At 41.1% G+C, this 27,342-nt stretch overlaps 1 protein-coding gene across 1 annotated transcript in view; it reads right to left on the bottom strand.

Moving 5' to 3' along the window:
* Positions 1-2,670: 2,670 nt before the first annotated feature.
* Positions 2,671-27,342, bottom strand: part of FBN1 (fibrillin 1) — a 133,517-nt gene continuing 108,845 nt past the window's right edge. Inside the window, exons 45-65 of the mRNA XM_025894832.2 lie at positions 24,690-24,815; positions 23,821-23,937; positions 23,292-23,420; positions 22,907-23,026; positions 22,331-22,456; positions 20,235-20,384; positions 18,824-18,889; positions 18,004-18,120; positions 17,525-17,644; positions 15,772-15,894; positions 15,218-15,349; positions 14,473-14,598; positions 13,712-13,918; positions 13,023-13,148; positions 12,683-12,805; positions 11,658-11,774; positions 10,997-11,125; positions 10,112-10,231; positions 6,611-6,842; positions 5,409-5,583; positions 2,671-3,945 (exon numbers count right to left, since the gene is read on the bottom strand). Of these exons, the coding sequence (XP_025750617.2) occupies positions 3,556-3,945; positions 5,409-5,583; positions 6,611-6,842; positions 10,112-10,231; positions 10,997-11,125; positions 11,658-11,774; positions 12,683-12,805; positions 13,023-13,148; positions 13,712-13,918; positions 14,473-14,598; positions 15,218-15,349; positions 15,772-15,894; positions 17,525-17,644; positions 18,004-18,120; positions 18,824-18,889; positions 20,235-20,384; positions 22,331-22,456; positions 22,907-23,026; positions 23,292-23,420; positions 23,821-23,937; positions 24,690-24,815 (3,071 nt within the window). The 3' untranslated portion in view covers positions 2,671-3,555. The remainder of the gene's footprint in view (positions 3,946-5,408; positions 5,584-6,610; positions 6,843-10,111; positions 10,232-10,996; positions 11,126-11,657; positions 11,775-12,682; positions 12,806-13,022; positions 13,149-13,711; positions 13,919-14,472; positions 14,599-15,217; positions 15,350-15,771; positions 15,895-17,524; positions 17,645-18,003; positions 18,121-18,823; positions 18,890-20,234; positions 20,385-22,330; positions 22,457-22,906; positions 23,027-23,291; positions 23,421-23,820; positions 23,938-24,689; positions 24,816-27,342) is intronic.

Here is a 27,342-nt window from a genome sequence, read left to right as displayed (position 1 = left end):
AGCTAAAAGACTTGCTCTGGGGAGAGGGTGAAGTAGACAGGATCCTGGGTCCAGACATCCCAGCTTTTTGAAGCTGGTGTTTCCCGTTAGCTCCTGTCCTACCTGGCAGCACAGGGCAGCTGGGAGGCCCTGAGGGGTGTACACAGCTCCTGCAGCTCTGGCCTCATCCACTGCTGAACTCTGGCTTCCCTTCTAGAACTGAAAAGACAAGATTTTCTCATCACAGCAGTGAAGTAAGAGAAGCTGTCTCCTCCCTGACTGGTGCCTACTCAGAAAGTAGCAGCACAACATAAGCTGTTAACCTTGCTAATTTTGGCAGAAACCATCAGACCCACAAGAGTACTCTGAGGCTTTAATGGTTCAAGTACAGCATCAGTTTAAAGGGAGAATCCTAAAAATTCCTTCACAGCCAATGTCAATTTTTAAAAGCAGTGAGAAAGACTTTTGCAGTGCCAGTACCACCACCTCCACCTCGGTCTAGAGCAGTGGGTTTAGTGCCTCGTGATGCACTTACCTGTTGTGGTGCTGCTGGCAGAGACTGGCAGTGCCCAAAATTGGGCCCAGGAAGGTGTAGGCAACTGCTGGACAAGAGCCAGGGCATCTTGCTCTCCAAACAGCTCAGGCCTGTCTGTGCTAAGAAGTCTTGACCTGATTAGCTCTTCCAAAGCACAAAGCTGAACTTGAATCACAGCGTAAAATATTTATCTTAGAGAAAACCTGAGTATGACCCTTCAGGACCTGCCATAAGAAAGCAAACACTTGGGGTCCTTTGAAAGTCAGCTTAAAAGGGAGACTGTGGAAACAGTCCTGTTCTGCCAAAATACACCTCGGCTGTCAAGTTTACAAGATAGTGTTACAACACACAACAAGAGAATGACTGGGTTTGTACAGTAACAAGCCATCTCTGTTAACCAAAAATTACATTTATTATCCATGCATGCACCTATGCAGAGTCACATGAACAACTGCAGTGGAGGGAAGCCAGTTATTTCAAATAATTAAACATTTTGCTATTTCCTTGAATTTGAAACATATCCTATAATTGCAAAAGGATGCATATTCACAAACACCTCTACTTCTGTCTGTTTAGTGCTTAGTCATTCTAGTATCCCACTATCAAATGAAATACAGAAGATTATTTCAAAATCACACTGTAAGTTACAAACCACTTTTTAATTGCAGGTCTCACGCAATGTTAGCCAACCTTTGTGCTTCGCCGAGCCTCTAAGGAAGCTGCAGAAATTCAAACTAATGCAAATAATCATATACATACAGCAACTAAACTGATAGGCAAAACCAACATACCAGTTAAATGGCACTGCTGCAAAGAGACAGGTGAATAATTGCACAAGAAAATGGATTTTTACATGCTGATTGGTACAGCAAGACTGGGGTTTCCATTTTCACATCACTAAAAGAGCTGCTGTCAAGATTTCTTGTTTCTACAACGTAACAAAGGCAATTTGCAGAACTGTGCAGGCAATGCTGAGGCTGCTGTAACACAATCAAAGAACCTTTGGCATCATACAGTGTTATACAGAGCTTAAAAGTAAACCAACTCTACTGGACAGAGTCCTGACAGGTGTTTCTGAAATCATTCTTCACAGTTCCTCTCAGTGTTTAAGGGCTGAGAGAAAATACTTAAATTGTACACTTAACTATAAACCACACCATCGTGCACACTGGCACTGAAAATCACTCCCAACCTGCTGAAATAAGAGTGCCATTTACAACTGTAAAGTTCTGATTATATGTCTCCATAGTTACGGAACATGTGGAAAAAATACACTGTCCAACATTTTGGCACACTAATAAATAAAATCCAGACATGGTCTATTAGAAGTATCAAAGTAACCCTGTGCACAAGCTCCTTTTTTTATATAGTTATATTTGTTATGCAGAAGAAATCACAGAGAACTGAAATCTAATTACAGAAAATAATACAATTTGTGGTGAATTATTACAATACATTTCCTTTCCAAAGCTATTATAGCTCAATATATGTTCCCTCTATCAAATACAGTCTGTCCCATCAGCAGTTTCAGTGACATGGCTTGCTGCATTTTTTCTTCCAGATTTTATAGCATCAAAACTCAGCACAATGTTCTGCTACTGCTAAAAGATACGCCATAGCATTTGCAGACACAAGAACACCCACATCATCAAATAATTAATTTGATATTAAAATCCAGCTACAACTTGCAATGGCTCTTGGTATTGGATTATCCCTTTGTTATCAGTCCCATTTATTTCACAGTAGCTGTTGAAATGGGGATAAAAGAAATGAATATCTTAAGGCAATTTTAGCAAACAAGATTTTACACACTTTACTGTGTTTTGTGTATAATGATTTAACATCCATTTCTACATATTTTGGCTATCAAAGTTACTTATTGACAGGATTATTCAGGTCACATCATTGGAAATGTTCTAACTTGCTTTTTGGAGCCACACAGTAACTTGACAGAGGTTCACTGCTGTTTAGATTTGTGAAGGTTTCTGTATTTCTTCTGTTCTTCGTTTGCATGAAGAATGAACAGCAGCAGCACCTTCAGGGAGAAATCACCTGGACACATGGACAGATACACAGCCAACCCTACCAGCAACACTGGAAGCATAGCAATGCAGTTTATCACACTTTTAGCAAGAACACAAGGCCACAGAATAAACTAAAAAAAAAAACTGTTTTATTGTGACATTTATGACATTGAACCCTTGTTGATATGAATGACTATGGGTACTCTTGACATGTTACAATATGTCATGGTGTAGGATGGCACTGATTGTCATCTGACTTTTGAGAATGTTTAATGGTCCCTACTGACCTCAGTGCATTTTGGCAAGTCACAGAAACTTTATCATCAGGTTTGTGTATACAGTTAACAAGTAGTTGGTCTTATAAGCACCATTACAAACCCTCACATTAAGGGTATTATTAATCTAGTTTACAAATGCTTCATTGATAAAAATAGCATGATTACAGTATACACACACTTAATTTACATGTAATGTATTATAGGCATAACTGAGATAAACTACTGAGCTAACTTTGGTTGATTGAAGTATTTAGACTGAATAATGGCAATTTTGGCTTCTAAGTTGTGTAAATATTACAGTGCATTTATAAATCTAGGTTGAAAATTTACTAGCACCAAATGGATATCATAAATGGCTGACCTAGTAAGTTGTAGTTGGAGAAGCGAAGTTTAAGAATTACAAAAATAGAGCTGTCCATCAGTTGAAAGCACATTCTTGTACCTCTGCTGAAATGATGACGTGTCTTCAGCATCAGTGGCCAACTTCCAATGATAAAAGTCCCAGTTTTCAAGATTCAACATATCAAGGTAGCTCAGCTACACGTAAAAGCCTGAGAAAGTGGTAGTGTTGAGCTAGGGTATTCATCCTGTACCTTGTTTATGTAAAAATATAATAGTGCTCCTTCATACAAATGTACTCATGTAAGATTGTACCTATGATATGGAGAATCTGATTGGGAGGAATATTCAGTCCTACCTATCTATCTTTGGTTTAATTATTTGGTCTTTGGTGGATGAATTAATGAAGCAATATCTGAATTTTCATTTTCAGGTTATCTCCCAGCTCACCACTGAGGTAGTCTTTGTCATGTTTTGCTTCAAGCTGGTTAAGTTCCTTCTTTTTATAGAGTGGAATACTACTGATTTGTAATGAATAGTTTCCAGGCACTGGCTTCTTCTTTGTGAAATGAAGGTAACTTATCCCGTCCTTCTTATTGATTCTAAAGAAACCATCTTCATTTCCGGAGTCAATTAAATATCGGTTATGGTTTGTCAGTGTTGTGAGGGCAGGAAGCAGTTCCAGGATGCGATCTTTGTTACTGAGATCCGAGATGTTGATGGAGAAGACTGCTGCTTTTTCAATATCCCAGCTGGCGAGACTGATTGGCGGCTGCAGCTCCTGCTGATCCTGCACAAGAACAAAGGACGTTAGTTGGCTTTGTCAGAGAGCGTTTCACATGTGCCTCTGTGTGTGTATTTCTTGCCCAGCTCTTTCACTATTAATTAAATGATCTTAAAAGAGAGGTTCTGTTACATCATCTGTCAAATCCACTGTTGTGGGCTCAGGACTCCTCAGGATGAAGTGGAATGTTTGCACCCCGTGTGGGTAACGGGAGCCTGAGACATGCCCTGGAAGTTTCTGCGCGTGGGTCCTGCTGCCAGACAAACAAAGCCTGTCTGTGCTTGGAGCCCATGACCGACCTCCTACAAAGAGAGCAGCCAAGGCACACTCCTCCCCTCTGCCAGGGCAGCCACAGGCTGACCAGAACAAGAACGTGTAAAGGACAGCAGGATCTGTGAGGGAGGCACGGCATTTAGGAGAGGGTTTTATGCTTTGCAAGATTCTCTTGGTTTAGGTGTGGAGCCAGGGCAGCCTGCAGGTGCACCAGAGTGCTGGAAAAGCAGCCTCACCCTTCACCTCCGACTGGGTGGTAACGTTTCAGACAGCACATCAGCTGTAATGTTTTCATTTGGAAAGCAAGGGAAGCTCTACATCACCCTTGAGACAAATCCAGCACTAATCACAGAGAGTAGTAAAACACACTGAAGAAATACAGTTTATGATCCCACTCTGCCCAAAATCTAATGTTCACACTTTTTAGGCAAAACCAGTCTCCTGCCTTCCTGTGTTAGCAGAGCACGACGCACTGAGCATGGAATGGAAACAGTGAACAGGCTCCCGAATTCCCTGCATTTGTACATGGAAAAGCAAGTTCTTTGGCACCTACACGTGAGCAGAGAGTCCAGGTGGTACTTACCTCAGAGTAGTGATAGTGTGACAACATTTTACCAGAGTGTTCAGTGTCTCCTGGTTATATTTTAGGCTGGTAGTCTTGGCCCCAGGATGGCCACCTGGGTGACTGAGAGCAAGGGTCTGGACAAGACCCAGGAAGGGCTGCAGCCCTGGACTCCCTCCAGGCGAGTGTGTGTGTCCAGAGCTCTGTGTTTCCTTTGGAGAGGGCTCCAGCCCCAGACACACAAGACAGCACTGCTTGGCAGGGTCCACATCCACCCTGAGCAGCATGTCCTGCCTTTCTGTCCACAAGGTCACACAATGGTTTTACACACCCGCTGCCCCTGACCCCAGAGCCTGCCCTTGCTGGTGAGTGGACTGCTCTCTACACAGCTGGGTGGGCACCTATTCCAGTCTGTGATGTGACATAAATGTTGGGTACAGGGCCTTGCCTAATGACAGTGAAAAGCTCCAGAAAGCCCACACACAGACTACCTGACATGCCAAACCAGCTTTGGTCTGTTTTTTTGGGGGTGTAGATTGTTCCCGAGGTATTGTCTCTTGGCACACCTCCTTCTGAGTCCAGCCTTCACAAGACAACCACAAACCCTTTCCCCCCTCCAAAAAAGGCCAGTTACCTCTGCTTCACTTGCTGTTTCATTAGTGCTTCTGCGCTTCCTTCCTCTCTTGGGATAGCCGTTGATTTTACATTCATAACAAGCTTCTGGAGAGAGGGAGTTGTCATCTACTTCTCCACTGAGTGACAGTTCTTGTCCTTGACCTCTGCCTAGCCCCACTCCAGAAACACAGTGTCTGAGGACGGAAGAAATTCAAAATTAATTCCAGCAAGACATAGATCTTATCAAGAGCTGAATTTGGGGGACTGTGAGTACAAATAATAAAGCAATTATGTTGCATTTATTTCCTAGGAAAAACTTCTGCTGAAATCAACAGACAAAATTGTCACTGAAACACAACACAGCCACCTCTGATTTCAAGAATCTGGCTCCACGAGGCTTTGCCCAAGAGAGACCTGCCAATATTTAACGGTTTTAAAAACACAGCCTTAAGCTCTGAGTTGTTATTAGTAATTTCTGTTATCCAGCCTGGAACACATTTAAAGAGACCAATTTTCAGAAACTTCTTTAAAATCGGAAAAGTGAGGTCTTTCATAATGCATCCCAAAGGTTTGAGTCTCCTAAAATTTAAGCCACGATCTTTCTGTTTTCCATTTGGGTTTCTTGCTCCTATAGGTTGCACTACCCTAGCACTCCCACTGGGGCAAGTGAAAATTGGTTTTCTCAATAAAGCAGACATTTATTTAAAAAATATTCATTTGAAACACAGAAGAATATGAAACATACAAGAACATAAGAGCATACAGAATTGTTATTCCAACCAGCGGGTGAAACCACTTGTATAATATCATTTCTCTTTGCAGTTGGCAGGGGGTGTTATTATTAATGTTTGTTTTGTTGAGGTTTTTTTTAAGGAGACAAGTGATACACCACAAATCACAGCGAGGGGTGTGAGCTCCCAAGTGGCAAGCCCAGAGGACTTGGCAGGCTGCTGGGGTGTGCAGGAGAGGTGAAAGCAGTAGCTTAAAATATATGATTGAACCTGGTAGCCCTGACCAAATTTCAATAAGCATTAAACCCCTCCCTTCCCACCCTCCTCCTCATCTCCAAAATCAGCAGGTGCCTCCAGCTCTTGAGCACCTCCCCAGTCCTATCCCTCTTTAATTGCTGACAATTCCCCTGGTTCTGCTACTCCACACTACAAAGAAAGGAGTGAACTACGTCCCCTTGGTATCTGTTAGTTTAAAATGAGAATCCCTTACCCTTGTCCTATTCTGAAGTAACCAGGTGGACATCCACAGACATAGCCACCTTCAGTGTTTGAACACCCATAACTGCATGGGGCTTGTGCAGAACCGCATTCATTGATATCTTGGCAACCTCCACTAAACTGCTCATACTGAAATCCGGTAGGGCACATACATTTATAGCTTCCCAAAGTATTGTGGCAAGATGCTCCTCCACAAATGTGTGCACTGAGACACTCGTTTTCATCTGGAAAAGAAGCAGAACATACCACATTAACTTTCACTCTCAGGTGTGGCCCAGCCTACCCCTTCTGCCAGGTCGTGCTTGGCTGCTGCTAAAGGTGCTGCCACATGGGATGGACAGAAACAGAGCAGGGCTTGGCCTCACCCTCGGCTGGGGCAGCGGTCGCTAGGAGATGACTACAACCATACAACACAGCAATATTTGGGCTACTCTACAGAAGATGTTTTGTGCCACGTCAGCTCATGCTCTGGAGAGCAGAGAAACAGAGGAGGTAGTTTTTTTTTTGTTCCAGAAACAACTGAAAAGAATAAAACTTTGTACAGCCAACAATCTGGTCCAATAATCTCCTGTTCAAAATGCTATTCGACATTAAAGGAGAAAGAGTAAGGAATCAAGCTCTGACACCTTTTCCAGGCATTGAAAATTCCTTCCTACACACTCACATTTAAATATTAGGTACAGGTAAGGTACAGGAGCAAGTAGGAAAGCAAAAATAAACACAGCTGTAGGTACAACAGATTGCCACATTCTGAGCCAGCCCTTTTCCAAACTTCCCAAATGTGGCACTGTAGGAGTTCAAGGTCAGTTCAGGCTTATTTACTGTAAATGGTTGCTTTTTGAAATGTAGCTGGTCTGATTTTTTTTTTTTTGTCTGATGTGGCAAATTGCTTAAAAAAGTTCTGACTGCTGTTGCTCCCCGTGTTCTGTGATTAATGCATATGTCCATTGCATGTGTGTGCACACAAGAAATGCCATCTGGAAAGTACAGAGCAGCATCTCTGACCTCAGCATCCAGGTTACAGGAGAATAACTACTAAGTCAGAGCATTATTGTTTTTTTCCAAAAAATGTGCCTGTTTGTTCTCTGTTTAAAAGCAGTGACTTTGCTTCTTGCAGCCTGATTTACAGCATGGTGCACTATGGAATTGCCTGGGCAGGGAATGCAGTCACAGACAACACAAGACATGGGAGGAACCAAAGCATTCTTCAGTGATTATCTAAATGTGTTGCAGCAACATCAAAAGTCCCTGAACACTTCATTAAATAAGCTAAAAAAGACAGAAACTGTTTGCAGAGTTGGGATTGCCAAGGAATATGAAGGAATTGTCACGGAAAAACCTATTACATGGAGATTCTTCCCCTGTGGTACACCCAGGAGATCTAGATAAGCATCTTAAGCATATACAGATACAAACATTACAATGTGAACATGTGGAGAACACAAGGTATAAAACCTGAGGCCGAATTCTGTGTTCCCGAAGCCTGCAGGGGTTTGCCATTAACTCAGAGTGATGTTTCAGTATTTGTCACACCTAAAAGCAATTATGTCATAAATGCAAGTTTGGGCCACAGAAAGTTACTGTACCAAGAGCAGATACATTCACTTCACAGCAAGAGTGTGAACACTAGTGAGATTAGTTCCTGCATTTTGGGTGATTGGTGGAAGAAAAAAATATGAAGAAAAGTGAAAAACACCAGTTCTGGGACCCTCAGGCTCTGTGCAAGCTGTGCTGTCAGGTAGCAGCCTTGCTCTCCTGTGCTCTGAGAGAGGCCATGAGGACAGAGGAAACCAAGCCTCCTTCCCTGCAGCTTTGGGTTTCTGCCTGGATTGCCCCATCCATGTCCAAGAAGGTGGAAGTGCTGGCTTAGTCTTGTCCTGCTTGTGGCTCTGAGAGTCATTTTCCCTGGTGAAGTTTCTGGTGACCAGTATTTTCGGTGCCAAGGCTGAAGCCTTTCTTTCAGTGGGGAAAATACCAGCGCTTGTGCATTTTGAAACTGGTATTCCCTGTATAAATCTAAACAGTAGTCAACGAGCTCAAAAGCTGGAATAACAGTGTACACCTGGTTTGGAAATACACTGAGTTAAACGATTTCACCCAGGAAGACTTGGAAACAGCCAAGATGTTTTGCAAAACTCAGTGCTGCACTTTTTCAGATTCCACAGTGTCCTCAGCAGCCAGACGTGACAGTGCTGGTTGGGTGTTGTTTTTTTTTTTATCCTCCTGCAGATTAAACTCTGATTTAACCCCAAACTCTGCTAATTTAATTAACATTCAAAACCCCCATGTTTGTGCTCTCTCCTTGTTCTCTGTATGTTACAGGCATGGAGTGCTGGAGCACAAGCAAGCAAACGTCACTGCAAGGACCGCAAAAACTGTCAGGAGGTTTGGTAAGAATAATCAACAGCAGAGACCTCCTTGGAGCACCACAGTGATAACAACCAAAGGCATTTTTATGTTTCTGAGAGCAAAGAAAACCAGAGTTATAAAGCCCTTTGTTCTCAGACAGGTCATCAAGCACATCTCTGGGTATTCACAAAAGACCAGCTCACATTAAGTGGGATGAAAACTGCACGCAGTTGTCACTAGAGGAAAAATCACTCCTGTTTCTCTTGTTTGAATATGCTACACACTACACTGCTGACATAGAGGCTCTTCCCATGACTGCTGCACAGGACCCAGTTCTGACTGCTCAAGTGAAAACCAGCATCAATGCTCTGCACATGCAGCCCCACCTAGGAGGGCTCAGAGACTTGGGATAGAAACAAAGTTTAGATAGGGAAGAATAGTTTAGAAAGGCATTTTAATGCACCAGTGCATTTAGTAATTAACATAACTAAAGAGCACTAACATTTGTTCATTTTAAACAGAATTGTCTTGTAAGCACTCGTAAATTGTATCACAAAGCTGCAAGGAAGCATCTTTAGACAGACAGCAGCAGCTTTGCTCAAATATGACAAATTGTTAATTCTGTACAAAGGGCTTAAACACAGCAGCCTTCCTGTAGGTGGTGTAAGAATGGCAAAAGCACAGATCAAACGCAATTTTAATAAAATTTTAGATGCTTTGGGCCAGAAGTTGAATTTTACAATTTAACAATCCAAACTTGTAGTTCTGAGTCTGCTGGGTTCAATCCACCATCCACTCTTAGACAGGACCTGTGTCCAAGCAGAGACTGTTGCATGGCTGAGCAAGAATTCCTTTGTTTAGACCACAAAATATTCGGGTAACACAAGTTCCCCCAAAGCCAATACAATTTCTAGCACCCTCAAGGAGAATTTGTGCTTAAATACTTGTCAAACCAGGGCAGAGGTTACTGGGTGCTTCACATCTACTTTGCCTTTCATAGGAGGGCACGCTTGGAATGAAACTGCTGAACTTAGCAAACTGTGATCAGGAAAAAAAAAAGGCAAACTGCACCATTGCCCTTCACTTCTTGCTGCTAACACAGGTAACATGCATTTTAATGTATGACTTTACAAAAGTGACTTGCCAACACATTGGTTCCACTGGTAATGCTGGAGATATCCTTGTGGGCAGCTACACCTGTATCCTCCAATTATATTCTGGCAGCCATGCTGACACCGGTGGTTTCCATCACATTCATCAACATCTAAAAGAGTGAGATATACTCTGAGTTTTGGGAGAGAAGCTCAAATTATGCTGTATTTGAAAAGTATGTTACAAATAATCATATATATTCATATATATTCATATATCATAAATATGGGTATATTTCGGTTTGGATTTGTGGCTCCACAGCAAGAAACATAGGGCTGAAAACCACAGAAAGCTCACATTCACCCACAGTTTTCAGAGTTTTTGCATTCTGCTATGGAGCAGACAGCAGGAACACATTTGTATATGGTTACCCCCCCAGTGCTTTCCTAGGGGTCCCAGCTCCTCAGCAGACAGACCCTTGCTTTTACCCAGGCATCCAACCCAGGAATCCCAGGATATCTCTTTTCAAAACAAACCAAACTCTATCCCAGGAGAAGGCTCTAGGGACCCAGAGGAATAAGCCTACAGCCCTTGAACTCTCTCTTTAGCAGGTTGCCTTGGAGATGCAAGACTTCCTGTCCTTGGCAAGTCCCTCAGAAATCCATGAAGGATTCAACAAAAGTTCACTGAACTTACAACACTTAAACTGAAACATTCCAGGCTAAATTGACATCTCCTCAGAAAATATCTGTCCAGCTCTTTAGCATCCTGCAACATATCCATCTACCCTGGCCCATGGAGAGAAATACTACCTTGTTGCTAAATTTCCATACACACCCCCCCTTCAATCTACACATGCTTCCTCCACAGGTCCTTCCTGGGATGACAATATGGCTGAGAGATGAAGGAAGCAAGAGAAGGCCTGTGTTGTACCCACCTTCACAGCTCTGCCCAGTTTGATCGAGTGAGAAGCCACGTTGACACTCACAAACAAAACTTCCTGGTGTGTTCTGGCAGATGCCCTTTGGCCCACAAAGATTGATTTCAGTGGCACATTCATTGTTATCTGGAGGAAACCAAAGCCTCAGTGTTAGTTTGTAGTTGTTGCTGTGAAGGTGATCATTCAGCCCTGCTAAGGATGAATGGGTGGTGGCAGGAGAGTATGTTTCACAGGAAGCAGTTTCGTTTAACATTTCCACAGACCCAGTGGATATGTGTTTAAAAGACAACTGCAGAAATGTGTATTTCACGGTTATTGTTTCCAGAAGCCTTGAAGTGATCTCAACAAGCTACAAGAACAGAAATAGAACTATTTTTTGGCTCAATGGATAAGAAAGGGTAAGGCAAGAATTACAAATTGGTGTTTATACTGTCTGGTTCTTGCAAGGGCAAAATGTCAAAGACATAAATTATGAAAGCAAGGAAAGGTAGGAGGGAGGGCCTCTTTGCATCTTCTGCTCTGGGGGGACTGGGATCGGAACCTGGCCTGTTTTTCCATTTGGTTTCTCAGGAAGGTGATTTTACCTCCTTGCTAGTTTGCTTCTGGAATAAGGGTCAGTAATAAATCCCAAACCTGTCTACCTTCCCCCATCACCTACCAATGCAGGCTGTATGGTGCTGAGTGAATCCAGGAGGACATTTGCAAGTGAACCCCCCAATGGTGTTGACACAAAGGAACTGGCAGTTGTGCTGCTTTGTTGCACATTCATCAAGATCTGAAAAAAAAACAAGAGAACATCTTTCACTTACATTCCCTGGACTCAGAAAGAAGTGATTACAAATAAATGACATAGCAAATAAAGCCTTTTGAAACTGCATTTCACTTTCTGTGCTGGCTTCTAGTTCTTCTCTCATGAAGCCTCACATGTAATGAATGGGACTTTGGAGCTACACCAGTGTCCATGCCAATGCTGATTTAGACACCACTCTCATCTGTCTGAAAGTTCTTGTTACCATTTATTGACTGAGCAGACATTTATTATGTAAGTCACCACCTTCATGAGAAGATCTGGCAGACTGGAAAGTGGCCTTGCACTGAAGCACACTATTACTCCAAAAGAAATATGGAAACACTAACAGCAAATTTCACTGTTGGTCTCCATGCCAAGTTAAGAATTGCTGCTCTAACTTGTGTGGATTCAGTCAGATCTTTGTTACCAAGATACATAAATATATGGAGTTCTAATGAACATTTCAAAATCTCTCCTGCACTGCTGTGCCTTATCCAGCACACTGCAGAAGCAGTAGGTAAAAATTCTGTTGATGGTGAGCCCAATGCACTGCAAGCCAAACTCATCTTTGCATCCATTATGATTCATTTATCACTGAATAATATGGCTTAAACCAACATGCTTACCAAAATAAGAACAATCATATATATACACTATTGGCTACAAAATCTTTTAAGATAGCTGCCATCATCCTGCAGAAATACCTGTGGATCTACTGTTTACCAAAGAGCTAACTGAAACACCAGCTCTATCCTATGCAGACCACTTACACTGTTTTCAGTAGAAATATTCACATGAATCAAGGAGACAGATTTGCATCATTTAAATGTCCTTGCATTCATTTTTGCCTGTGAAACACAGTTTCTGCAGTTAATTCTGTTCTTGATTTTTACCTTTGCAGCTTCTCCCATCTTCTTGCAGAATGTATCCTTTAGGACAGGAACACTGGTAGCTCCCCTCTGTGTTTTTGCAGATGAAATTGCAAGGTTTTGGAGACTCATTACATTCATTCAGATCTAGGAGAAGCAAAACCAGATACCTCAGTGCTGGTAACCAAGATCTGTGATGATGTTTTTCAAAACATTCAGAAGAGATCAGAAAGAAACCAAAATCCCCAAAGCACTTCAACAAATGACATTTTATTTTCTCATTTTTCAAAATCTTTCTATTTCCCTCTTCCAGTCATCTCTTGGAAATAAACTTCATATACAAACACCATGGTGAAAAACCTACCTATGCAGAGAGTGCCAGTTATATCTGTAGTATAGCCAAGGTTGCAGTGACAACGGTAAGATCCCCTCTCATTGATGCATTCCCCGTTGCGGCAAACATCGTGAATAACCTTGCACTCATCAATATCTGCAATTAAAGGAGGGTTAGTTCTCAGTGGAACAACAACTGATTTTATACAGCTCCAACAGATTCTTGTGACCTGACGTAAAGAAACCCACACTGTACATAAAATAATAAAATACTGCACAGATTATAGAGAAATATTAAGTGGAAAAACATGGAATCTAGCTTCCAAATGCAATGAACAAGCTGTAATTGGAAGCAAACAACTGGAATTCATAATTTATTAGCCTCCACAAATCAAAATCACTTTGCTTTCATGAACACAAATAGTTCTTAAGGTGTACCTGCAACACACCCAAATGTGAGAGTGCAAATTCCCATTTGAGTGCCTGTCAATCAACCAGCATGCAAAGTAAGTCTCTGCCAAGATGGGATGGATGCCTCATCATCCAGGGACTTTGGCCATGCACTCTCCTCCCAAAGGACTGGAGTTTCTCAACACAAAAACTCTCAGAAAATTTCAGCTGATATCCAAAACATTTAGGACCTCCCATTGTTCACATACTTTATAATTTATCACTTAATTTGGCACTGTCTAAGAGAGCATTTAATAGAAAAGTCAGTACCTGCTCCGTTAGACGTGTATCCTCGGCCATGAGGGCAAAGCTTCTTAAAGGCCACGGTGCCTGGGAAGGGACAGACCTCACAGTTTTGCCCCCAGCCTCGGCCTCCATCACAGCAGCATTCAGACTTGGTGACAGAGTTCCTGTTGCTTGATCCGATTTGACACATACTTTGTAAGACTTCAATGAAGCAGTAGCCTTCCCTGTTGTCTGGAAGACAAATGGTGCATCACAGAGAATCCTAATGGTGACGACCTCCAGAGGGTCATGAGATACTGGGAATTTAGTCAGAAATATAACAGAAAGGGCATACTTCACCCTGAGACTGTGGAATTGAGAGTGAAAGACTATCAGCAGTGAGAAAGAGAGCGTGATATCTAAGGGAAACAAAGACAGGAAATTTAGCAAAAGTTGGAAGAGAAGAAATTACAATATGCTTATAAAAATGTATGTTTCTGTTTGAACCCAGAGAAAAAGGACTGGCTGAAAATCAGGAGCTGAGAAATGTCAGAGCTGGCTGGCTGACTGAAACCACGGAACAGTCAGTTTTCATAGCAAGTCACCCCAACCGTACTGACTGAAGCAGGAATATGGTGAGGATGGGAAGGAAGAACTTGCAAGAGGGCCCCTACATACAAAGGCCCCTTCCCAAAGGCATGTCAATTCAACAGTTTGTTTTCTCATTGTACGTTTCTAAGTTTAATTTCAACCCCAGTTGCTGCTCTCCAAGTGACAGTTCACTGGGGTGTTAATGTGGGACTTACCAAGGCACTCGTCCTGGGCATCGCTGACGGTGAATCCCTCATTGCACTCACACCTGTAACTGCCCACTGTGTTCACACAACGGCCGTTCTCACAGAGCCCAGGTTTGGTCTGACATTCATTCTCATCTATTTTTTGAAATTACATGACAAAAATCAAGTCAATTACTGGAATAATGCAGGTTAGAGAGGTTTTATAGAATTCTTGAGCTGTGCATTCTGCCTGGTTAAACCTCCATTTTTCTTCTTTTTCTTTTATTTCAAAAGTCTCTTTTATTCAATTTTCAGAGGAAAGATGACCACCTAGCTCACAATACTATATATGTTGTTACTACATTTTCTCTGCAATATATTCCTCACTGGTTTTCACAATTTTTCACAGTTACAGCGGCACTTCTGAATGCCATTCACGGTTTAAAAACAATTCAGATCTACTCTCATTTGTGCTAACAGAGCTAAACAAGCCTACAGCAATGGATCCAAACCTCTGCTTTCTTCCCTCAGAGCTATGCAGCAGCAGCAGTATAAATTGATTGTAAAGACACCCACATCCAGATTTTCTACTTTCTGCCCACACATGTGCACACCTGAACAGCAAAGCGAAATGTGTACAGCACCAGTAGATCCATTACACAGGTAGTTGAGAAATCCTTCCCCTGAGTTCCTTAACACTTTGTTAAATCCAAAACTTTTAGCTTTGCTGAGGAATTGCGTGTTTCAGGAATTTCAACACTTCAGTGTCACTTACCTATACAGCCTTCCCCATCTGGTCTGCGCTGATAACCAGGCCCACAGATACACATATAGGTACCAATTAGGTTTTTGCACTCCATCTGTTTTGAGTCACAGTCATGAATTCCTTCTTCACACTCATTCTGATCTAAAACACAAGGTTTTAGACTTCATTATACAGAGGGATGATCTTGGAAATTCACAATAGTAAATTCTGACTTTGGAATCTCAATTGTAATTAAACCCTATACATACATTTATTGTTCTAAACCATAAAATACACGAGCCTTGAGCAAATTGATTTCTCCCAAATGCCCATTTTTAGTGCAAGACAAAACCACATCATCTGATATGACCTCACTTAGGCAGATGTGTAAGTTTACTGGCAGGACAGGACTAATACAATCAAGTGTATAATGCAAACCATAGAATTTCATCCCAAATTCTTTCTGACTCAGTTACTTCCTGGGATTAAAACCCTGGCCCAATAGTGCAGTGAGTCAGAGCCCTGCCCCTGCAGGAACTTGAAATCATTCTCTCATAACTGTGAGAGTCTGGTAGGAGCTTTACCTCTGCACATTCTCCGGTCCTCTCGCAGAACGTACCCCCCGGGGCACTTGCATTCGTAGGATCCAAAAGTGTTCACGCAGCGGAAGGCGCAGAGCAGAGGGTTCTGGATGCACTCGTTGACGTCTGGATTTGGAGCGACAAAGACCATGGGGAAAGTGAAACACTCGTGTAAAACTCAGCAGACTTGAGTGCACAGGTTTTAAGTACAGGCAACACCACAGATCCCAGTTTATTGAGAGCTAAATTTTAATAGCTGAGGATCCACGGTTCTACTCATGGATTTCTGTATGAAGCAGGCACCAGACACGCCAGGATGTTTGCACAGCTACCTGAAGTTTGAATATGTTCAACAGCAAGCAGCCAATGGAAATAATTTCCAGATCCATGTTGCCAAAATACTGGCTCAGTTAAAACTGTATCTTTTCCACATCTAGGTTCAGCTTTTATGATTGGTTATTTTTTAAATTCTACATTCACTAATTCAGCTTCTTCATAAACTAAATTCCATAAAACAGTATCCTTACTAGAAACATTATTTTGAAGTGCATTTACATATGGTCTGGACTACTTGAGTAAGTACTGCTATATAGTGATGTTTATGCACTCTGCTAACTCCTCCTCTGCAATTTGAGCTTTCACCCAACATTCCACAGGGAAGTGAATGAAGTTCTAACTGTATATAAAACTAATGCAATTTGATGCAAAAATAGAAGCATTCTTTTGTATGGGCTCGCAAAGAAATAGATTGTGGCAGATAATTTAAGAACAGCTGTGTCAAGTCAGAAGAGAGTGTCAGAATGTCCTAGGACATTCTCCTCTCTCTGGTTTTAACAGGAGGAGATGAATATTAAAAAACCTCATACCATGTACACAGAGATCTTTCCCCTGATACAGCCTCTCAGTTTGAGGACTTCCACAGCCAAATGCCACAACCAAACTATCAAGCTTAATTTCCACTGATGGATTCCCACACAAATTTGTATAATTTCTTTCTAGGTCAATTTATACTTGTGGCCTCACTAATATTCTGCAGCAAAGAGTTCCACAGCTTAAGTACGTACCATGCATATAAAAATGTTTGCTTTGGTTTGTCTAACATGTTCCTTCTATTTTTGGTACCTTTACCACTTGTGGCTTCATAAATTTAAATCATATATCTCTTCAACCACATTTTCCACACTGAAAAATTCTAACTTATTTTCTGACTGTCCCTTCTATAACTCTGATCTTCCTTACTTCTCTTTTCTTTGTACATTTAATTTTTGAAATGAGACACCAAAGCACTATGGAAAATATTCAGCCTAGGGGTACCATGGTCATTGTCTGGTACTGTATTTGTATTTTCTGTTTTGTTCCCCGTTTCTTCCCTAACAAACTCAGGCAGCCCATTTCCTATTTTCATCACCCATAGGGAGTCTCTTCACTCAAGGAGGAAGGCAAAACCCACACACACAGTACACAGCCCTTCCAGGAACTGTTCTGGAGGGACTGCACCCCAACATGCTCCTCTGTGGGCAGCCCCTGAGCAGACACCACACAAAAGCCTGTTCCACCCAACCTCCAGTTAGAAGAACATACTCCAGTTCACAGTGGATAGAGGAAGGAGGAGTCCATTTTTCTGGTTCAGATAAAGATGCATTGTTCCCAATGTCCATATTTTAGTTTTAAAGCTGCTTTACTCTCCTCAATTGTTTTCAAAATTAGGGACCTGTTTCAGCACACAACAACAGCCCTTAACAGACAGGAGTCTCACCTTCACAGGTCATCATCGGCCCAGGCTCAAAGCCCTCAACACAGGTGCATTCAAAACCTCCCACCACATTCCTGCAGGTTCCATTTCCACATGGGTTTCCAACAGCACATTCATCAGTATCTGCAAGCAGTTAGATCAAAACAAGAATAAGTGGTTTTACTCAACCAAAAAGATATAAAATCTATGTTGTTGATGTACAAGCAGAAAAATAAAAAATCCAAGAATACACTTAAGTTACTGGATTAGAATCATGGACTCCCAGCATAATTTGGGATTGCTAGTGGTTATCTGGGCCAAACACTCAGCCAGGGCAGGACCAACTTGGAGCAGATTGCTCAGGGCCTGCCCTGGCAGGTGTTAAGCACCAGCAGGGACAGAGACTCCACAACATTAGAGTAAAACAACCTCACTGCTCCTTAATGCCATACTTAGCAATTCAGGAAAACCTTTAAAATGGAAGATGAAACAGCTCTACTTACCCACACATTCTGCTCCCTGTAGGATGTAACCATATGGACACTCACAGCGGAAAGACCCATCTGTGTTGATACACTGCCCAAATTTACAGTTATCTGGATCAAGGCACTCATCCACATCTTAACCAGAAATATAAACAACACAGTAAGTGCAACTGACTTCATGTGCTTTTAAACTTCTCTCAAAGAACAAGTGTTGTTCTGGCAAGAAATATTCCTGAGATCACAAAAAAATACTAATATTTGAATTCTGATATCTTAGGATGAAGGCACAGAATTTGTTTTGCAGGCCAGCTTTCACAACACAGAAAAGAAACTGATCCTAAATGTCAGATATAAACCTCTCTGACTGGGGCTATAGGCAGAGCAGCAGATATGAAAAGCAGTAGTCATCCAGCGCTCCTTAAATGCAAACTTTTGCCAGTAAGGCTGAAGTGCTGTTTGTCTTGGGAGAGAACAGAATGTACTGAAGGGATCTGGGAAACTGTGGTTTGCACTTCTGGAGGATTAAAACCATTTACTGTAAACAGGCTACATATATTGTACAAGAAAAGACAAGTGGGCTACATGATCCATCCTCTAGATCCTACATAGGTTTCCTAGCTCTAAAAGAAGTTTGATTTCTGAGATATGAGATATTCAAGCTTGAATTTGAAACTGGTAGGAAAAATTGAGAAAAAAAAAAGTAGTACAGAAGTTTCCATAATTCATGGCTTTTGGAAACTGTTGCAAAGGTGTTATTCTCAGTTGAAAGGGAGAATGACTTATGGGTAGAAAATGGTACACTGATGGAACTACAGCATTGCGAGGTTCAGGTACTCACCCAGTCTTGCATCCCCAGGTCCAACAAGGATGCCAATTCCAAATGGACAAATCTGTCTGAATGCCTCTGTAAAAAAATCAAACCATATGTTAAATTCTATCTTGGCAATCAGCATCACTCATGAGCTGCACATGTAACCACTGCTACCAGTTCATCCTCCTCACGCTCAGGTCCAGAAATAAAGTGTGTAAATATATAAACTTCTAATTTTATATTCATCCAAAAACTATATGGTCATTTTACATTTCATCTGATCTCCTGTGTGCATATTTGCAAAATTCTGTGAATAATTAGCATTATCTTAATTCATTAAGGAGCAAAGTAATGCAGTATTTCTATTGTAGAAGTATCCACAGTACTGACTGCATTCTTTTCTGTTGTGAATGAAAGATTTCCTACATTTTCTGAAGACACAATTTAATCCAGACTCAGCTATCTTAAAGCTGTGTCTTTTTGAAAAGGGCCTTGATCCTTTGAGAAGAGTTTGGACTGTGCAAAATATATTGAAAAATGTATGTGCTGACGCTTCAAGAAAATGCTGTGACATATATTGTGCTTTTCCAACCGGCTTCAGTTCGTATGATCCACGTCAGCAGAATGAAACATGCACAGGCAACAGGCCTAGGAATATTGCAACTGGCACATCTAATTCTCTTTTCTATCCTTGGCTTCTGTGAGGATTGTCTGCAAAACATCTCCATGACTTATTAATGAAATGAACTGCCATCATGTATTGCTGAAACCAGTAGTGCTGTTAAACCGCATTTGTCAGCAGGAATTAAAGTCCATTCAGCAAATTGCACCAGGATGGTACAGAGGCCTGTTGACTTGCTTGATGCCGACTTACTCAGTCTTATAAAGGATACTAACAAAGTAAACTCTTTCTTTAGCAACAGTCCAGGGAGGTTTTCCTTCCTCAAGGCCTGCGTTTTGTCATTCTCTGCTATTTTTGCAAGTCATTCACATTGATAAGTTTGCACATTTACATTTTTTAATAACAAAATTCAGACGTGGATCTAATTTAACTGTTTGCATTGATTTTTTTTTTAATTAGATTTCATGTTTGTAGAACCTCTTTCTGTACCTATTTACAATTAGATGAATTCCATTTGTGTCTTGCAGGTATTGCCACTCACAGCCTACCAAGGGCCTACTCACTGCTTTCAGCTTTCCACATGTGACAGCACCCCAACACAGTAACAAATCTACAAGCAAACAAGGAACATACTCGAGAACTGACTATCCAAGGAACATGTTTTTGAGACTGCAATGGCATCTACTTTACAGAGAGCAAGAATAATTGTTAAGGTTAAACACCTCTGGGGAATTATTTTTCAAAAGTCCTTCTTATAAGCATCCCAATCTCTTTTCAGTTCTGAGAGCTTTTATGACAGTATGGTCAATAACTCACCATCTGCTTCCTCTGGGCAGAGCTCACAGGGATCTCCCCATCCCTGCCCCTTTAAGGCACAGCAACACTCTTGTTTGGAGTGGTTTCGGGACTTCGGCACAGAACATTTTCCATCTTCAAACTTGGTAAAGCAGTAACTTACTCTCAGATCTGCACAGAGAAAAAAACTTGTTATGAGCAGTTAGGGTGATTTGGCACAATTTTCACTTAGAAGTGTTAATTGCAAAATTACCTGAAAAACCCCCACCAAAACACCCAACTTCCATCTAAGTCTATAAACAGGGATCATTATTGTCTCTGACTGTGGAAGACCTGAAGAAGGAGGGAAGCTTCCTACCTCAGTAAAGGAAAGCTATGGGGTAGAGTGTCCTACTTAGTCATGGAAAAGGAAGGGTTTTTATCTTTTGTCCAGCAGAAATGGAAGAGCTGTACTCTCCTCTTATCCTCATTCCTCTTTGTAAAAAATGAATATTGCCTCAATTTATTTATATTCTATTATTAGTAAGAATCACTTGAATCAAGACATTTTAATTAACTTGCAATGACAATAATGTGTAGTGTTAAAATGAGAGGCAATTTGCAATGGTGCTTCCCTTCCTCATTCCTCCTGGAGGTACAAACAAAGCAAACTGTCTCAGTAGCACTGTATTGTGCGCCCTGAAGCTGGGTAACCAGGATCCTGGAGCTGAGCTGAGATCACAGACCACAAGCATTCAGCAGGCAGAGAGCTGGCAGCTGCCTGCACTGGCAGGGGGACAGCAACAGGGCAGTTATGGAAGCAGCTGCTCATCCAGTTTTCTGGTGCAGCATCAGTGGTGGGCAATGTCCAGGTTTTACTAAAGTCCGAGGTAATGGGAAGTTTGAAACAAAACTTTGTTTGGCCTGAGATACTTGAAAAGAACCAGTCTGCTTCAGGGGATGGAGAGAAGCCCACCTGAAGTTCACACACAAGTGTGCATTTTCCTCTGACATTATATGTGAAACAGTGGTCTGTGTTAGACTAGGTTACATTCTTTTTTATGATTTTGGAGTTTTTGTGATTTTTTTCTCCTTACCTGAAGAAAATGACACCCTCACACTGAAGAAACTTCATTTATGCAAGCTACATAAGCACAGCTAAAATATCCATGCTGCTTTCTTGAAGTTCAGTGAAGTAACTGTGCCAAACTGCATGGTGGTTTGGAGACTTGGATGAATGTTTACTGCAGGTTGGTTTCATTTTTACCAAAACCACAATTTCATTTAGCCCACTGTGAAGTGAAGAACTCGCTATGGTGTCAACAAGCATCACTGTTCTGTGCCAAGCAAAACTACAGAGGTCCTTATAAAGGTCTTACTCATCAGTGGTTCCCACTGTGCACACTGTGTATAGGACATTTAATGCTGTATCTATTTAATAATTTTCAAAGCCTTTAAAGTAACTCACTCCCTAATCTGTTGTGCTTGTTCTTTATACACAAAATAAACTAACCTGTGGCTTTTCTTTACTAGATGCTCAGCTTTTAGCATCTGGTCTGTCTTAGTGCCCATGTTTAGGCTCTGAACAGTGTGTGCAGTAATCTGGAAGCCAAAAGACACTTCAGACTTTTCTAAGCAGATGGGTGCTTATTGTCCTCACAACATTGTTTCCAAATTTTTTCCACCCACACATTTGTGGAGAGGAATAGCACATAACAAGTGCTATGGTGAATATGGTAAGTGCTAAGGACAGCCCAGTAAACAGAAATTCTGCCCTTAGGCTCCTGCCTGTGTTCATGCTCTATTTCTGTGTCATGTTACTGTCTATACAGAGGCCAAGTATCCTCAACGTTTCTTCCAAGGGTGCAAGAAAGGACTGCAGGGCAACATAATTTCCTCACTTAACCTGGTGCATTGAACATTATCTTCACCCCTTTTATTGCAATGTTCTGTTTAATGACAAACAGATGTTAGGGCAAGACAGAACCTGGCCCCAGCTACAGAATTATCATGTTTTCCCTATGAAAAACACTGTTCGAGTCCAGAGTCTCCTTGCTATATTAGAAACAGCCCACTAATAAGGCTTTTCTGAAGCAGCACACAAATTTTGAAATGCCAGAAAATAGGAATGAACCTACCTTGGCATCGCCTTCCTGTGGAAGACAATACAAAGCCTTCCGGACACAGGCATTTGAAACTGCCTGGAGTGTTGCTGCATGTGCCCAGGGCACAAATTTCTGGCTGTTCCACACACTCATCAATGTCTGGAAGAAAAGTAATTAAAGAGATGAGAAATAAAAATATTTACACTGGCAGCTGTACCACATGAAATGCAACCTTACATCGTCACTGACACCTATCAGACTTGACAAACAAAAAGGCCAAACAAAAAGAGACAGAAAGAGGAATTAGAAATCCAGGTGCAAAATCTCGGGGTAGTTTTCAAATCTTCATACAGTGGGCAAACTTTAGCAATGTACCATCAAGCAAATAGCCTGGAATTACATTTTTCTTGGGTTCAGATCAGGTAATTCTGGTTCAAACAAATGTTGGTGATACTTCTTATGGGAAGTGAGGGACTTACTAGTGGCTACAGTTTAGAACTGTACACTGCCACAAAAGACTAAACATTGCTCATGTTTAGATGCAGAGGAAATTGGTAACAACTGTGAGCAGCTAGGAAAGGGACAGAAGAGGGATTGTTCTGTACACACCTTCACATTTGTCATTCTGCAGGATGTATCCAGGAGGACAGATACATCTGAAAGAGCCATCCAAGTTCTGACATGTGCCTGGAGCACATTTTCCAGGATCCAGTGCACACTCGTTGACATCTGAAAGAAAAGAAAGATAATTTATTTGAGATAATTGCTGTTATCTCAAATCTCTGGCTGAGGCTGCTTTAACTTTGATTCCATCAAACTGAAGGTGGAATTTCCTAGGAGCAGGAGAGAAGTCCTCTTCTCATCCTCTTGTCATTCTTTTCCTCTGCTCGATACAATGATGACAGTGTGACAGTTCTCTCTGACCTACTGTTTTACTAAGCATATCTCCTCAAGCTTTGCTGCACGTTTTTTTACCCTAAAAGAAAGCACTCACCAACACAAGTCCTTCCATCCAGAGCCACCTCATAGCCATCATTGCAGAGACACTGGAAGGACCCAATGGTGTTCACACACTGACCATTCCTGCAGAGCATTCCATTTCCACTTGCACACTCGTCCACATCTAAAAAAATAACAACATTGAAAGATATGTAAGAAACACCAGTAACAAATGAAATTGGGTAGGTGATATTTCAGTTTTCACTATATTGACAGAGGAACTGATAACACAGAGAATCCCCTGTTTCAAATCAAGTGAGGGGAAAATACCACTACCACTACTGGTCTGTGTCACAAAATTGCCAAAGCAGGAGTAGAAAACCATATGGCCCAATATCACACACCAACATTTGAGTGGCTCTAGAAAAGTGAGGAGAGCATAATCAAAGAGGTCTTCTGAGACTGAAGAAATTGGGTTTTGTCTTTAATCATGCAGATCGTGCAAGAGAGAAGATGGTACTTATGGTACTTTTATTAGGAGCAGAAAGTCTTAGGAACATGTGCCTGGTCTCAGCACTCCTCACCTATGCAGTCATTGTTGTGGGAGAGGATGAACCCCAAATTGCAGCGGCAGTTGAAGGAGCCAATGGTGTTTCTGCAGGTCCCGTTGCCACAGGCGTCTCTCTCACACTCATTAATATCTACAAAAGAGGAAAACAAGCAGCAAGAATTTTAATCACTGATGGGGAAAGTCTGTAGCTATTGGGCAGGAAAGAGAAATAATCCACTGTCAACAGGGTGAATAGAAGGGAAAAAGATTGTTGTACCTCCCAAAAGGAAGATTTTTACATGGGTTTACACAAAAATAATCAAGGGTGAACAATCATTTACCTTAATGTGGTTCCTATATCACCCTTCCCAAATGAAGTCTAAGCTAACTTTAATCATAAGCATTTTGAAATCTCAGCTGTCTCAGAACAGATGACTAACAGCTGTGACAGGGTTAACCACAAAATTTCCTTCTTTATGAAGATGACTCTTTCTAAGAAGGGCATTTTTCTGGCAAGAAATTTACCCTTCATCTACTCTATGAACAAGTAGTCTGTACAACATTACAATATTAATCTATTAAATTCCTTGCCTAAAGCAATAAATGAGACAAGATGCTCTAGAAAATTCTAAGAATGAAATATTCTCCTCAAAAATGAAAGCATTAGCAGTTCACTGACAGGATATGCAATTTCAAAGGTTAATTCTACTTTAATGAGATATTTTTCATTCATTATCAGCTTCTTAACACCTCCAGTGGCCAGTTAGGGTGGTTTTGCACCTTTGCCTGGCAGTAAATGGCTCACAATCTCAGTTATTGTAGTGTAACTCCTTATTACAGAGAGGACAGGCTTAGTAATTATCTTAACAGAAACCTAAGTACAGCTTAATTTGATATACTTGCCTATACACATTGTTCTGTCATCATTGGTCTTGAATCCATTGTGACAAATGCAGTAGAAACTTCCAACAGTGTCAATACACTGCCCGTGGCTGCAGATATTGGGAATTTCTTGGCATTCATTCCGATCTGAAAACAAAGAGATGCACTGGAAGTTAAGGCCCCTAAACTGCAAGGCTGGTAAGACACATTAGCAGCAACCAAGAGAGTATCCAGAGCACTGTCCAATTTAAAATAGTATTTTTAGTTTATTAATGAGAAAACCATTACTAAGTAAATCTCAGAAAAGGGGTTACTTGCATGTAAATTATCTTTCCCAATATTTGTGGAGCTGAAAAAAATTTAGCATAAAAATTACATTTACCAAACACAAATCCTTGCTGGAGGGAAAGCATATTGCCATGGCTTTGAAAAGTAAAATTAATGACACAAAATTGTAAAGGGTCTGAGTCTGAGGACTATACGTTGGTTGCAGCAAAAATGAAAGATGCACATGAACCACAGTGTGTAGTCTTCTCACAAAAGCAGCTACTTGCTTTTAGCTACATTTGATTGTAGCACAGATTGCTTCATTAACTAAAGGAAATAATACAGAACAGAAAGGGAGATGAATCCCCCCTTTCCTCATTAAGCTTACAGAGAGGTAAAAGGCTCTGTAAATTTACCTACTCATCATGCAGAGATAAACCACGTACACATACACATGTGTGTTACAGCATTCATGCAATGTGATGATCATGTGAACTGGAGAGAGCTCAAACAGCAAGAAGAGTTACAGCTATATGGAGTCAGAAACTGTTTTACATAATTCTGCAGAGAGGGGAAAGCTCTCCTGACAGCCTGTGATTGCTGCCTTGCAATAGCAGGGCACCCGTTATATTTGTTCAACAGCTGACTGCTTCCTCCTACTCTACTTACAAATGCTTTCAGGCAGAATCCAGGATTCTATCAACAGTAAATGAAACAAAATGTTAACAAACAAAATGTTTGCTCTCCAGCACAGATTCTCCTTGACAAATCAGAAGCACGAATCCAATGAGGTGTTTCTGCAGACCTCAACACCAACAAGAGCTGTTTTGATTCAATTCCTTGTGTTTTGTCTGCTGCAGCTCCAAACTATGAGAACTGAGGTGCTGCCATAAGCCTGTATTACAATTGATTAGACTCTAGTGTTCAGTAATTTTCTTTTATATGCAATCTAAGCCAAGCAGATGCAGTTTCTTACCAAACCATCCCCAGGTGGTGGCAAAAGTAAGAGTCAAGTTGTTCCTAATTGCAAAGAACTTCATGTACTAAGCCTTGTTTTCCTGCCTCTACTGCCTCTTCTCTGCTCTCTGCTTGGCACAGGACAATCCTGATAGCTCCCATCCCCAGGATTTCTGTACAGCACATGGGGCCATGAGTAGCTCTGGATGGGTGTTCGCTGATGACCAAGCTCTCCCAACGTTATTAATGATACCACTGCTAATTAGAGTCTAAAACAGATACTCAGGGAACCAACGCTGGATAACATCTTAGGAACTCCTAATCTTCACAGGTCAGGGGAGCAAAGAGAAAAGAAAAACTGACTCTTTGGTACTCTTTGGGCAAATGAATCGTGAGTTAAAGTCCAAGGGAAAAGTCACTTCTTTTGGATTTAACAGAGAACATTGTACATTCTTAAAAAATGGGAAGGCAGAAATGTCCTAAGTGACAAAAATTAATTTATATGAGAAATTATTTATCTTACCACAATAGATAGCATGAGAAGAATGCTATTTGGAAGGTAAGATAAATGCACTCATAGTACTAGTGGCTGTGATACATCAGGTTTGACTCAATAGCACATAAACATTTTCCATCCAGTAGCAGAACTGATCCAATCTTGCAAGGTGCTTAGCACTCTCTGCTCCCAGCAGAGTGGTTGGGAATTTCCTTCCTTTGCTGGATCACATACATTATCAGCCACTTCTATTTCAACTCTAATTGTGTAACTTTATTTTGACCAAATATAAAATAAGAGCAAAATACAGGGAAGTATTACTGTTTGTGCCAATTCATCTTTAGCATTGTAACCCATATCAGAACCTCCCCTGGCTCTTCCTGTACTGCTGTAACGAACCCATAACAACAACAATTGCATTAGGAACATATTGAATATTTACATGTGCCACTGCATAGCTTAACAAAGCAAAGCTTTAGTTCTCATAGTAGAGTTCTGATTTCCCCTACACCCTTTTCCCTCAAGAGTCACATGAAACAATGAAAAACTGCACTGCAGGGAAAAGTGCACTTCCTAAAAGTCAAGTACTCAGAAGCAAAAACTGAAGGAAAAGGTTACCAGTTTTTGTTGTAATTCTTATTTTGTTCAGAAATGTATATAGCATATAATATTTACAGCAGCTTGGCTCACAGCAGTGTTTAAAATCTTCAGGTAAGCAAGATAACATGAATGCCTCACTGGACTATGATATTATAAGAAAAAGCAAATAGATTAGAAAACTGCAGTCCCATTCAGTGAGTAAAAATAATGTTCAGTGACCTGTTTAAATCCATATCAAAGTTGGGGAGCTTAACAATAAGCTTTTTAAGTTAGTTATTGCGTTCAGGCCAGCAGATAAGTCTACCTTATCAGCAGAGACCCGAGCAAGCAGTGAGTTATTTGTAAAAATACAAG

The sequence above is a fragment of the Manacus vitellinus genome, unplaced genomic scaffold, assembly GCF_001715985.3.
Source record: "Manacus vitellinus isolate BGI_N305 unplaced genomic scaffold, ASM171598v3 scaffold_16_pilon, whole genome shotgun sequence".
Lineage (NCBI taxonomy): Eukaryota > Metazoa > Chordata > Aves > Passeriformes > Pipridae > Manacus > Manacus vitellinus.
This window is presented reverse-complemented; position numbering and strand designations above follow the sequence as displayed.